Source organism: Mustela putorius, unplaced genomic scaffold, assembly GCF_011764305.1.
Source record: "Mustela putorius furo isolate JIRA1106 unplaced genomic scaffold, ASM1176430v1.1 tig00003858_pilon_pilon_pilon, whole genome shotgun sequence".
Taxonomy (NCBI): domain Eukaryota; kingdom Metazoa; phylum Chordata; class Mammalia; order Carnivora; family Mustelidae; genus Mustela; species Mustela putorius.
The window spans coordinates 52,862,911-52,876,173 of NW_025422010.1; the positions used below are offsets into that span (position 1 = coordinate 52,862,911).

At 34.3% G+C, this 13,263-nt stretch overlaps 1 protein-coding gene across 9 annotated transcripts in view; it reads left to right on the top strand.

Moving 5' to 3' along the window:
* The window catches only part of RELCH (RAB11 binding and LisH domain, coiled-coil and HEAT repeat containing), a 106,858-nt gene that overhangs the window by 41,021 nt on the left and 52,574 nt on the right, over positions 1-13,263 (top strand). For all 9 annotated transcript variants that reach the window (XR_006602153.1, XR_006602154.1, XM_004745593.3 and 6 more), the window contains exons 11-12: positions 7,296-7,408; positions 12,067-12,157. Coding sequence is in view for 7 of the 9 variants with exons in the window: in XM_004745593.3 (XP_004745650.1) it covers positions 7,296-7,408; positions 12,067-12,157 (204 nt within the window). In the remaining 2 variants the exon portion in view is untranslated. The remainder of the gene's footprint in view (positions 1-7,295; positions 7,409-12,066; positions 12,158-13,263) is intronic.

The following is a 13,263-nucleotide window of genomic DNA, read 5'->3' on the forward strand; positions in this document are numbered from 1 at the left end:
GAGAGCTGTGAAGTGTGTAAACCTGGTGATTCACAGACCTGTACCCCTGGGGCTAATAATACATTATATGTTAATTTAAAATTTTAAAAATTTAATTAAAAAAAAAGAATGCTCTTCATGATCCACTTAATTGATTTTTGATCCATTGTTTTAAAGGGAGTGACATAAAATTTAATTAAAGCTATCTAATAAATTAAACTTTTTACTTTTTATAAAAGTGGAAAGCACAGTGAATATAGATGTTAGTGTTATTTGTTTTGTTTTTTAAAAGAAGAGTAACAAACTCATTAAATCTATAGGTCACAATTATTACATTTTTAAAATTTAATGTACCGTAATGTTTCAAATCTAAGATGCCATTAATTATAACAATTATGCCCCTTTAAGAAAGAAGTCCCATGAAATTATAACATTTTCCATTATAATGTATACCCTAATTTCAGAGATAATTAAAAGAGAAAAAAATTTCCTCCTATCTATTGTTAAGTAATGGTAATCTTTTTTAAAAAGTGTTTCAAAAGACCTATTTGCCTGTTGATTTGGGGAGGAAAAAAAAAATCATGAACAAATTTTCTATTTGTGGCTTATGTAGTAGTTCATCTTAATGGGTGCATTGAAGAACCTGAATCTTTCAAACCAAATTACAGAATAAATGTATGTATATAGGCTAAAGAAGTTGATTTTTCAGTCTCTGCTTTAAATGCATTTGAAGGGAAAATTCTGTAATTTAAAAATAAGATTTCATAACAGATTACTTCTAAAAAGCATTTTTAAATAATACATCTAAATTTAATTTTTATTTTCATTCTATGCCAAGGAAAGCTGACTCGGAAAAGCAAAGGAGAAGTCTGGGCCTGGAATGGGGATGAGCAAGTGGAAATGGGGAATGAGTCCAAGCTTTCTTTTTGAGATGTTGAAATTGTTCCAAAATTAGATTGGTGGTAGTTGCACGACTCTGCATATACTAAAAACCATTGAATGTACACTTGAATTTTTATGATATATAAAATATGTCTCATTAAGCTAGAAAAAAAGGGGCAACGGAGAGAACCAATTCCCTAAAAAAAATTCTCTATTTACTTTTGAGAGAGTGGGAGCACCACATGAGCAGGGGAAGAAAGAGAGGGAGATAATCTCAGCAGACTGCACCCTGAGCACAGAGCTTGTGGAGGGGCATCCTGTGACCTCTAGACCACGACCCAGCTGAAACCAAGAATCTGACCCTTACATGACTCAGCCACCCTGGTGCCCCTTACTAAAAGTTTTAAATGTAGTATTGTCTCTAAAGTTCTGCCTGTCTTCTCTGAGAAACCGAACTTCACTCATTCATGTTTGCTCCATGATGCATTTTTTAACTTAGGAGTGATAATAGCCCAGGTAATTATAACTATATGAGACTGGTAGGAAAAGGTTTGACTTCTACCCTTCTAAGTTCTTTAGCTAGTCTAATAATGAAATTAACGTAGGACAGATTCGTAGGAGAAAAATACATTCAATTACGTATGTATATAGGACAAGCTGGCCAATTAGGCTTACTTGCAGTCTTGGGCTGATGGTGTAAGAACGGGGAGGAGAGGGATTCACAGGACAGTAAGAAGAGCAGATGTTTGGTAGTTGGGTGTTTGTCTTTCGTATAGATAAGTCATTCAGATAAAATACCTATTTCTTGGAAGTAGCTCTCTTTTGGGGCCAGGCCCCCTATCTAAATTCTTTTTGGTAGTTTAAAGAAGAGGTGAAAGTTTTTCTTGGGTCTGGTGGATCTTGATTGCCTTCAGCTCAAAATAGTTTACATGCCAAAATGGGATATTTTGGGAAGACTTGTTCTGAACCCCTTCAAGAGTTATACAAAAGAATAGTAGATAAGTAAAGTAAAATAGGTAGTATGGTGAAGTAGATAGGATTTGTTCATCTCCTTTACCTGTTTAATGTGTGTTTTTATGTGTATGTTAATGTTGGAAGTAAATCACATGCTCTTTAGCAGTATCACTTTTTTTTTTTTTTTTAAGATTTATTTTGGAGAGGTGTGGGGAGGAGTAGACTCACTGCTGAATGTGCAGGGAGCCCAGTGCGGGCTTGATTTCATGACCTGAGCTGAAGGCAGATGCTTAACCAATTGAGCCCAGGTGCCCCAGCAGTATCAGGGGTTTAAAAAGTCATTCACGTATTTTAATTAGGCTTCCTGAAGGTTGAACCTTAGGAGTAATTCTAAGATAGATAATAATAAGCCTTAGATAATAATTTTGAGAATAGATACTTTAGGGACCCTTGAAGTCTAGAACTTTTCCAGAGGTGAGTAATCTTTTTATTTCTTATGTGAATCTTTGTAATGTCCTTCCTTTCTCTTCCTTCTCTCCTTCCTTCCTTTCTTTATTTCTTTATTTCCTTATTTCTTTATTTCTTTTAATTTTTTTAAGTAAGCTCTGTGCCCATCATGGGGCTTGAAATCAGAACCCAGAGATCAGGAGTCTCATGCTCTACCAACTGAGCCAGCCAGGCACCCCTCTTTCTTTTTTAAATGTATTACTGACAAGTTTCAACTGAAAATCTAAATCGGAGGGTGTACCCTTATTATAACTTGAATTTAAATTGTAATTTGGTATTGCTTAACATGTAGGCAAAAGACAAAATGGAAAATTTAAGGTAACAGCTAACTAAAATTTTTAAATGAAGCTTTACTTATAGGAAATAATTTAATGGAAAAATGAGGGCAAGCAGTGAACTCTTTTACTGGACTAATAGGTTAACCTTTCTAGAACGGTAAAATTTTTCTTGTTGACCTGAAGCACTCAAACATTTCCTCCTTGGCATCTCATCTAAATGGAATGCTTCCATTTCTGTTTTAGAGTTCTTACAGATCTTGAAGCCCTTGTCTAATCAACATTTCCAGGCCTTTGTTTAAAGTTAAAATTTGCCTTCATTTCCCCCACCCAACATCTAATCCCTCAGGTTGTTTTAGATCCTTTTTAGGTGCTTGCTCTCCCCGCCTCCCACTCTTTGTTGTCTGAACACACCAATCTTCGTAAGACTAAGAAAGTTAAGTAAAAATACTCATAAAATCAAATGTACAATTCTCTAAAGACGTTTTCCTACCTCTAAAGTTATCTTTGTTAAGATAACTTTGTTATCTTTGTTATCATTAGAAGTCATTTTGTTTTAGTTGTAAAACCGAACTATTTAATGCCCTACAAAATCCCTTTGGCAACCTAAGATTGGAGAGGTGGGCGATCCTTCATGTAGAGAGAAGTAGCTTTGTTATTAAAACTGTGAAAGTCATTTACTTGAGTAAAATGTAAATAACTAAGCCTCTTAGATTAATGAATTCTAAAGGCCTTATAAATATCTTTTTCAAAATGACAATAAAGTAATGGAATATGTACTACAGTAGGAGTACTGTATTGATTTCCTCCCTAGTAATTAGTAGGACATCTGTTTTAGATTTCCTCCCTAGTAATTAGTAGGAGATCTGTTTTATATTAAGTGTGTACTTCAGTACACACTTATTGAGTACTACCAGTTGCTAAAGCATGTTTTAAATAAAATATTTAAGATTTCTGTTGCCTTGAGGTATGGACTCAGTAACTTTTTGTGTGTGGTTGGGGGGGGCCACTACCTTTTGAATATAATGTTACCAAAGCAATAGTATTTTCTTACCATGGTTATTACTATTTTTTTTAAATCAACGTGCAGTATTAAATCTGATTTGCTTAAGGATCTTTTCATGTGAAAAATTCCTTTTTTTTTTCTTTTAAGATTATTTATATATTTGAGAGCAAGAGAGTGAAAGAGAGCACAAGCAGGGCTAGAGAAGAAGGAGAAGCAGGATCCCCACTGAACAGGGAGCCCTGCACTGGGGGCCCCAGCATCATGACCTGATGTTTAACCAACGGAGCCACCTGTGCATCCCATGTGAAACATTCTTGAGCTTTAGATAAGATGTCTGACATTGCTCTCCTATTCTCAATACATTTTTTGTATATAATCATTTCAAGTCATTTTTAAACCACTACTACCCTGGGGGAAAAAAAAGCTACCACCTTGCCTCCTGAAGGAAATTTTAGCTACCACATTTTAAATGTTTCATTCAAGAATTATAAGGAAAGTTTTTAAAACACTAGACCTCTTTGTTGGAGACATGATACCAAAGAGAGAATATTGGTTCATATCTATATATTTATGAATAGTGTAAAAATGGTGAATACAGACTTAATAGATTGTGATGTGGATATATTAATACTTCAGAGGCTTGAAAGAGATGAAATCACAGTAAATAAATGTGAATATACAACAGCAGATACATATGTACAGAATTCTTTATTTCAAGGGTGGTACAAATAGAACTTTTGAATAAATGAGTGAATTTGTACAAATAGAACTTGTGAATAACTTAGCAATTAAAATCCTTGATGATCTTTGAGAAACAGACTACTCTTTCCACTTTTTTCTGCCATCACTTACTGGGCCTCTTCTCAGCTCTGTATTTCTTTAAGAGGAAGAGACTGACCTACTTTATACACTGAGTTACAGCTGTTTGAGCCATTAATGTGTCAAGATGTGCTCAGTTCTCCTGGGCGTGGAATATCCAAAAATGATTGGCAATGACTTCCCATATGTTGTTAACTTTGCCAGCAAGAAATAAAAGCAAATGGCAATATAACTTATTACTGTGATTCAGAAAAGTGAAAAGTATTTTCCTTCAAAGTCCTAAATTCATAAGCATACAAGAAGGTAAATTCATAAAGGTTCAAGAAGTGACAGGTGTCCCATGTGTCAGTTCGAATTGGTTGGGAATAGCTGCTGTGTTGAGAAGTGCTTTGGTAAGTGCTAAGGCTTTGTGAGCCCAACTTTGATCTCACAGGGAAAAATTACTAATTCTGCATGAGCAATAAAGAAGGAAATTGCAGATTGTATATGAAATATTTCCCATTTCTGTCCTGATCTTAATTCTTCTTATGTTTTACTTAGAGAAACTAAAAATCAGAGAAGTTTGTGATTTTTCGTTAGGTTTTCAGTTTTGGCACATCTATGGCCATATTTCAGTTAAAAGATTCTTTATATTAATGTAGAATATAACCTTCCTCTTTGATTAAGGATCTGAAAATGAAAGGCACAAAGAATAAATAGTAACAATTATTTTGCTATGCTTGTTTTCAGATAAAAAAGCTAAATAATTGTACTTTATGTTTTCAACAGTGTATATGTATGCATTTGCAATTATAGCAAATATCTACATTACAAAACTTAAAAGAGAAATACAGTAAGAGGAGAATGGAAGAGTGTGTATGTAGAGACAGTGGAAACAGGAAGAAGGTTGAGGAGAAGCAAGAAAACTCAGGAAAGAAGGATCTGACATGAGGGGAAAATATAAATAAAATATTTAGAGTCTTTCTTGATTTTCATGCATTAATATTTTTTCTCCTTTTGTTAGTGCCTTCTAGAATAACTGCTTTTTCATCTTTAAGGTTCTTTTCTCAATGGGATATGCTGATGCAATGTCTCAGTTCTCTCATGAGTATCATTGGCTCTTAGTAGTCCAAATGGAATCCTCTAAGGATTAGGATAGTCCTTGTTATTAATAATCTCCTACTCTAGTATTTTACTTAATAATATAAGATCTTAACTTTTTTTTTACTTTACTTTTTACTTACATTACTTAACAATATAAGATTTATACTTTGTCTTCCATTCCCAGTACAAAATTTTTTTCCCTTATTACTTTTTATTAGTTTTGCTTTTCATTTGCTCACTAATGTAAAAACTACAGAGGGCCCAGATACAAAGATGACAGAATAAATGTTTTAAATTTGTTCTTACTTCTCAGCTCATACCAGATCAGCTCATATCAGATTTATTCTTAGCTCTTATATATGTCTTTGTACCTTCAGTTAAAGATTTGTACCAGGTAATTATAATTTTGAAATAATACATAAAGACTTGAGAAATAATGGGAAGGGACTTGTAGTCATTCCTCTAAGTTGTAGTTTCAACTCTGCTAAAAATTTTATCATCCTTTTCTAAGGGAGCATCTTCAGAATGGGAAAATACTTCTACAGTCTAGCCTTTTCTACGGGATATTGTTCCTTATTACATAGTGATCAGTTCCTTTTATATATATATTTTTTTAAGATTCTATTTATTTATTTGAGAGAGAGCACAAGTAGAGTGGAGGGGTAGAGGGAGAGGAAGAAGTCAACTCCCCGCCATGCAGAGAGCCTTATGCTAGGCTCCATTCCAGGATCCTGGGATCATGACCTGAGCCAAAGGCAGACACTTAACCCACTGCGTTACCTAGGTGCCCCCATCAGTTTTTGTTTTAAATCTACTAGCACTTTTTGGTGGGTAGGAAGATAGATGGGAAAAAGAAATGGTGGGAGTAATCATTCTGTTCTTATTACATCACACTGATTTCCTTAGATTAACTATAGAATATTATTTTTACAACTTAGAAAAAGTTTTCCTCCAAAAATATTTGACACTTTTGGACCTTTATTCTCATTAGATTTGAAAATCTTTTCCAAAATGAAAAACATTAATATCTTTTGAATATATTTTAGAATTTTGTCTTAGTTTATTTAAAATGTGGAACAACTTTGATTTACATATTTCTTCTGGAGAGAGAAGTGAACTTTTGTTATTACTTTCCTACAAAATACTGAATTTACCTCTGCATGTTGAATGTGCAACAAATAAGATATTACTAAAATTTCCATTTGAACATAAAATATTTCTCCTAATACTTCTACAGCAGTGCTGAGAGCGTTTGGCATCCGTGAAAATGGTTTTCTTTTTAATTAGCCATGTGGTTATGTGGGAAGGGTACAAAATTTTTAATTATAGGTAGTCTTAATTAAGACATAATATTGTATTTATGGAAGTGGGATGAGTTGTCTTCATTTTCTGTTAGCTTTTTAAATTTTAAAATATAGTTAACTTCTGCAAGTTTTTTTTAAAACACTTTCAAAATTAAAATTACTGTATCAGCTTAAAGTAAGATAGAATGTTACTTAGTGCAAAAGCTAGTAGACCATTAGAAAGGACTGGATGAGGAAGTAAGGTTCGTAGAATCTTTAGTAACTTGATTACGTTGTGATTCTTTACTTTCTTTACAACCAACACATAAATACATGTTTCAGTGTTTTCTCTTGAATTACTTATTTTACAAAATTAGAATTTGCTCTTTTGTATGTTGAGGTTTATTTCATTTTAAATGTCCATTTAAAAATACTCTGGGGTTTGGAAAAATGAATATTTTGCAATGCATTTTTACTTTGCATTTTTCCACCTTCATATTTCTTCAGGAGTTGATCCCCCTCATATTGTGCACGGCATGCCTGCATCCTGAGCCTAAAGAAAGAGACCAGCTTCTCCACATACTTTTCAATTTGATCAAGAGGCCAGATGATGAGCAAAGGTATGTAGGACTACTTCTTTGGGAAACACATATAGTGTTGATTCATTAATTTTACTCATTTGGCATCATGATTGCATTTTAATCTAAGTGCCTTCTTTCTGTCCCAGTATTTATTTTAATAAGCAGAGAAAACATTGGCCCCATTCACAGAGTTCTGCAGTGTTTCCTTTTTTTTTTTTAGTGTTTCCATTCCTACTATTCCAGTTACTCATGTTGAATTTGTACACTTTTATATTAGCTACCTTTAGACTTCTGATTCAGATATCTTTTCGCCTTTGTCCTTCACTTTTGATTTTAAAGAATTGCTTAATATTCCCCCTTTTCCCACAGATGAACTGGATATGTCATGACTTCTCAACAGAAGTTAAATATTTAACATATGAATTTCTGCATCACTGGGCTATTTTTAAACCAGTTAACTGTGTGGCTACAGGAATACAGTATTTTGTTTTGCTAGTTGTGACTCAAATCTCAACTATTGATACCTGAGTGAAGAAATGAGTTCTATCTGAGAGTAGTGAAGGGACACACATCAGGGTGACTTTCCAGACGAATTGGTAATAGGTTTTGGTCAAGCAACAGTGATGTTTACCACAGAGAGTAAAACCTTTAAATAAAAGTGAAACTTTTAAGTGAAGCTATGCAAATGTGAACATGAACAAAACATCCTTGTGGGTCAGTAGGTTAAATAAGCAATGGATGGGTGAAATTGGGCAGTTGAAATGTTTTTCTGTTACAATTTTCTATTTTAATGAATACTTTTGCAAAACAGTACCTAATGATTAGGTAACTTTATATATTCAGTACTCATTTCACTGAATGTCAACATTTTTACCTCATCTGAAAATGTTGGAAAATCTTAAGAGTGAACCGTAGAACAAGTAAAGCTCAAAATTTTAAATACAAATGATCTCTCAACTCTGAGAATAAAAACAGTCATACAGACTTTAAAACCTTATGAGTATATATCTCTTTCCCCTTCTTACCAAAATATACCTGGGCGAGCAGAGAAACACGTCCTTTCAGGATCCAGTCAAGATGAATCTGCACCAGCACCTCACAACACCTCTGGTCGAATAGAAAGAAAGCAAATTAAATCCCCATTCATTGCAAACTGAAAATTTTGCAGAACAATTTGATGGTGCTGTTTAGGAAAATTAATATTCTATTTTCGCATTGAAAACTACTATTCCCAGACTACTAACTCTAGGAAACAAACTGAGGGTTGCTGGTCGGCCAGAGTGGAGGGATGGTGTTTAACTGGGTGATGGGCATTAAGGGCATGTGATTTAATGAGCACTGGGTTTAATACGCAACTGATGAATAACTAAAGTACATCTGAAACTAATGATAATGCTATATGTTAATTAATTGAATTTAAGTAAAGTCAGGTAAAAATACTATTCCCTGTCTTCATGACTTAATTAATAACTAAATACCATTGATTACATTATTTTTAAATTTACAAGGCAAAAGCCTCCAGATCTCTAGCCTGTTTTCATAGACTCACATGTGAAGCTAATAGCTGCCACCTGGTGGCCAAAAGTACCCGTTAGCCTTACTTCAGGTATGGACTTTTTATTCTCTTTAGATTTGAAGATCTATTCCAACATGAAAAACATTAATATCTTTTGAATATGTTTTAGAATTTTGTCTTCGCTTATTTAAAATGTGAAACAGCTTTGGTTTGCATGTTTCTTTGAAAGAGAGAAATAAACTTTTGTTATTACTTTCCTACAAAATAATGAATTTACCTGATATGACAGGAATTCTGCACTCATGTTCACATTTAAATTTTTCACCTTTCCAGATACATAAGTACTTATTAAAATATACCTATCAGTTGACTCACTGTGTATATAATTAACAAAGTGTAATATATTCATTAATATATTTATTAATAATAAATAAATAAAAATAATAAATAAATAATAATATTTATTAATATATTTATAAATATATTAAATATTAATATATTTATAATTAATTGTTACTTTTCCTTGCTTAATAAATCTCAGGCTTCTTCGATTATATCCTAAGAAAAACTTAATATTATGCTTAGTATTGGTGCTTTTTGCCTGTTCTTTGCTAACAACTGTAACTGACACCATATTTCTACCTGCATCAAATAGTAGTTAAATGGTCCCTGTCCTGTGATTTTTCTACAAGTGGGAACGTTAATTTTTTTTTAAAGATTTATTTGTTTATTTTAGAGAGAAGGAGAATGTGTGTGAGTGGGGGGCAGAGGAGGGAGAGGGAGAGAGAATCTCAAGCAGGCTCCCTCCTGAGTATGGAGCTCCATGGAGATCATGACCTGAGCGGAAGTCAACAGTTGGATGCTTAACTGAGCCACCCAGGTGCCCCAAATGAACATTAATTTTTACCATAACAGAAGCCTGTTTCCAGTGCCGTTAATAATCTGTTAATAGGCCATCGGACCTCTTCTGTTTTCAACCTGATTTTCAAAATTGTCATACTTTTTAAAATTAACTCTTGTTGGCTAAGAAGTTTGCCTTGAGGGGCCTAGCATTTTTTCAACAAGTATATACATCTTTAGTATGTAGACGGTGGCTCATGATTAAAGTTATTTCACATGAAGTTTTCATACAAGTGTATACTTCGTGCAAATGTTGAAATGCCTACATTTTACCTAAATTCATTTATTACACAAGTCCAGCATTTGTGGAACCAATGTATATGCTTTTTCACGATTTTAAGATACTAATGGGGGAAAAACAATGTTCAGATATTGGGCAATTTCCACTGGGGGACAGGCAGCTAAAATTCTGTCTGTATATCTTAGAATTTCTTTTCCCATTTTTTTTTTAAAGATTTTTATTTATTTGATACAGAGAGAGAGAGATCACAAGTAGGCAGAGAGGCAGGCAGAAAGAGAGAGAAGGGAGGAAGCAGGCTCCCTGCAGAGCAGAGAGCCTTACGTGGGGCTCGATCCCAGAACCCTGGGATCATGACCTGAGCCGAAGGCAGAGGCTTTAACCCACTGAGCCACCCAGGCGCCCTTTCTTTTTTTTTTTTTTTTTTATTTATTCATTTGACAGAGAGAGAGAGATCATAAGTAGACAGAGAGGCAGGCAGAGAGAAAGGGGGAAACAGGCTCCCTGCTGAGCAGAGAGCCCAGTGCAGGGCTGAGATTATGATCGAGCTGAATGAAGGTAGAGGCTTAATCCACTGAGCCACCCAGGCGCCCCGCCTATTTTCTTTTATTCACTTTGCCTCTCCAAAGTAGAAGAAAATAGAAAAGCAAAGGGAATGTTGAGAAATAGGCATAGAAGATAATAATATACATATAAAGGGGAATCGGATAGATAAAAATACCAGATAAAAATGAGAATAAGGGGCAGTGTACAATGAAGATACACCGGCTCAGTATTTTCCTCATTGTTGTCCAGGTACTCTTATTCTTCTAACCTGAAAGAAAATTTAAGGTCACTTTGCAGTTAAAGTTAAGTTTACTTATTTTGAGAAGTAGCAGTGGGCAGTGCTTGGGCTTAAAATGCTGTTTCTGTAATTAATATGAATTAAACATTCTAATTTGTTTTTCTTAGAAGCTGCCTACTTTAAAACATGTATTGAAAACATACTTTTTCCCCCATGAGGTTTTACTGTTCTGAACTAGATAAAAGAGGAAAAGTTTATAATTCAGCATTTTAAAGTCATTTAAAATGAGCTTCATTCTGAAGAGTGAAAAATCATATTTAAAGCTTTACACTTTCTTAAGTTTCAAATCTGTCAATTCAAGTGAAGTTACTATATTATTTATATACTGATTCTGTAACAAATTATCCCAAAAGAAAGTGGTTTGAAATAACATTTATTTTTATATTGCAGTTTATGTGAGTCACTTAATCTGGGTCCTCTGCTTGGGTCTCTAAATAAAGCTGTACTCAAGTGTTGGGTGAGGCTGTCGTCCTGTCAAGGCTCAAGGATTTGCTTCTGAGCTTACTCAAATAGTTGAATCACAGACAGGATTCAGTTTCTCTTGTGTTTGTGAAGAGGCCCTCAGTTTCTTAGCGGCTTTCAGCCAGAGTTTCCTTAAGTTCCTTGCTGCGGGGCCTCACATACTTCATCAAAGCATGCCAGCTGAGAAGGCAGTAGAGAGGCTCCCAAAGATGGACATCACAGACTTCTATAACCCAATCTCAGAAGTGACATCCCATCACTTTGGCCATTATTCTGTTCATTGAAAGCAAATCATTAAGTCCAGTCTATACTCAAGGATATGGAATGACCTAAGAGCATGAATATCAGGAGGTAGACAACATTGAGAGCCACGTCAGAAGCTGCCTACCCCATTTATCTTGTGTATAAAATTCCAATTTAAGAAATACCGTTTTTAGATTATAATTATAGAAACATTGGGGAAATAATGACTGGCTGTTTTAGTGTCTAGAAGCTGAAATTCAGTAGAAGCTAAAGCTTTAGACATAGTATCCCAGAATGCATGTATGGGAAGTTAATTTAGGAGGTATGAGATTAAGCGTCATACCAACAGAGAATTCTTTCAGTGTCTCACAAATGGTGCTGTCACTAAAAATGTTGTATATTATATGAATTACAGAGCTGGCTCTTTTTAACCCTTGGCAAGTTGTGCCTTCTCATGCAATACAAGTTGTTTATTAATTTCTGTTCTTTTTCAGGCAGATGATCCTGACGGGTTGTGTGGCGTTTGCACGTCATGTTGGACCGACACGCGTAGAGGCTGAACTTTTACCACAGTGTTGGGAACAGGTAAATAACTGTATTGGGTTTTCCCCTCACTATTATATTCTAACCTGTTATAAGTGCTCTTATTTTCTCTTTTAAATGCCAGTAGGAAATAATGTGGAATCTAAATTATGCTCCTATATCTGTAGGCCAGCACAGTAATTTCATAGCACTTAAGAATGCTCTGGGATGCTTTGCTTTCTTCAGTCTTCCAGCAAATAGTTAAGAGACACTGGTTACATTGCCATGTAGTGCTGCAGTCGTTACATACAGTAATGAACAAAATACATACAGTGCTGAACAAAAGACAAAGATCTTTTAGTGGGGAGATAAGAGTAAAGAAATAAGTGGTATGTCATAAATTACGAACAAAAATAAAGCAGAATAAGGATTAGAGAATGATGGAGAATGCCCTTTTAGAAAGGGTGGTTAGAGCAGGAATCTGAGAAAGGAATGATTAGGTAAGGATCTGAATGAAGTGAGTTAGTATAAATATAAAAGCTCTGAGGTGAGTTCAAGGGAGAGCGAGGCCAATGCGTGTTTTCGTGTGTGTGGAGGGGGCGGGAGAAATAACATACATATTATACATTTGTATATATTGCAAATATATACAGAGTATAAAGTATAAACCGTTGATGTGGGAGGTTTTTGTATTTATAATCCAGCTCACCCATTTACTCACAATACTTTTGGTTTTATATTGAATTTTAATATTCCAGTCCTGTGGAGAACTCACAGGCATTGACTTTCTAGACTTGGTGTTTAGGTCATTGAGTGGCTTACTTATCCATCTTTTAAAAAAGTTGGATTTCTTTCTTAAAAAGACAGATTTCATGGCCTTATTTATAAATAGCATAGTCATTTATTCTTATTACTGGTCTCTGGAATATCACTAAAGCATATGGCCCTTTGGAATTCTATTCCTAGTTTCTTTGAGTATTCATTTTTTTTCTTTAAAATGTAGTTGAGTTTTATCTAGATAAACTATCTAAACTAAACATTATATAAGGTCCTCTTGTCTCTGACAGTCTCCTCATGTCACCTGGATTATAGTGCATACTGATTTAGGGTGTGAAGCTCTAATTATTGAAAGTCAAACTTGGGAACAGCATATACAATTTTAAATTTAC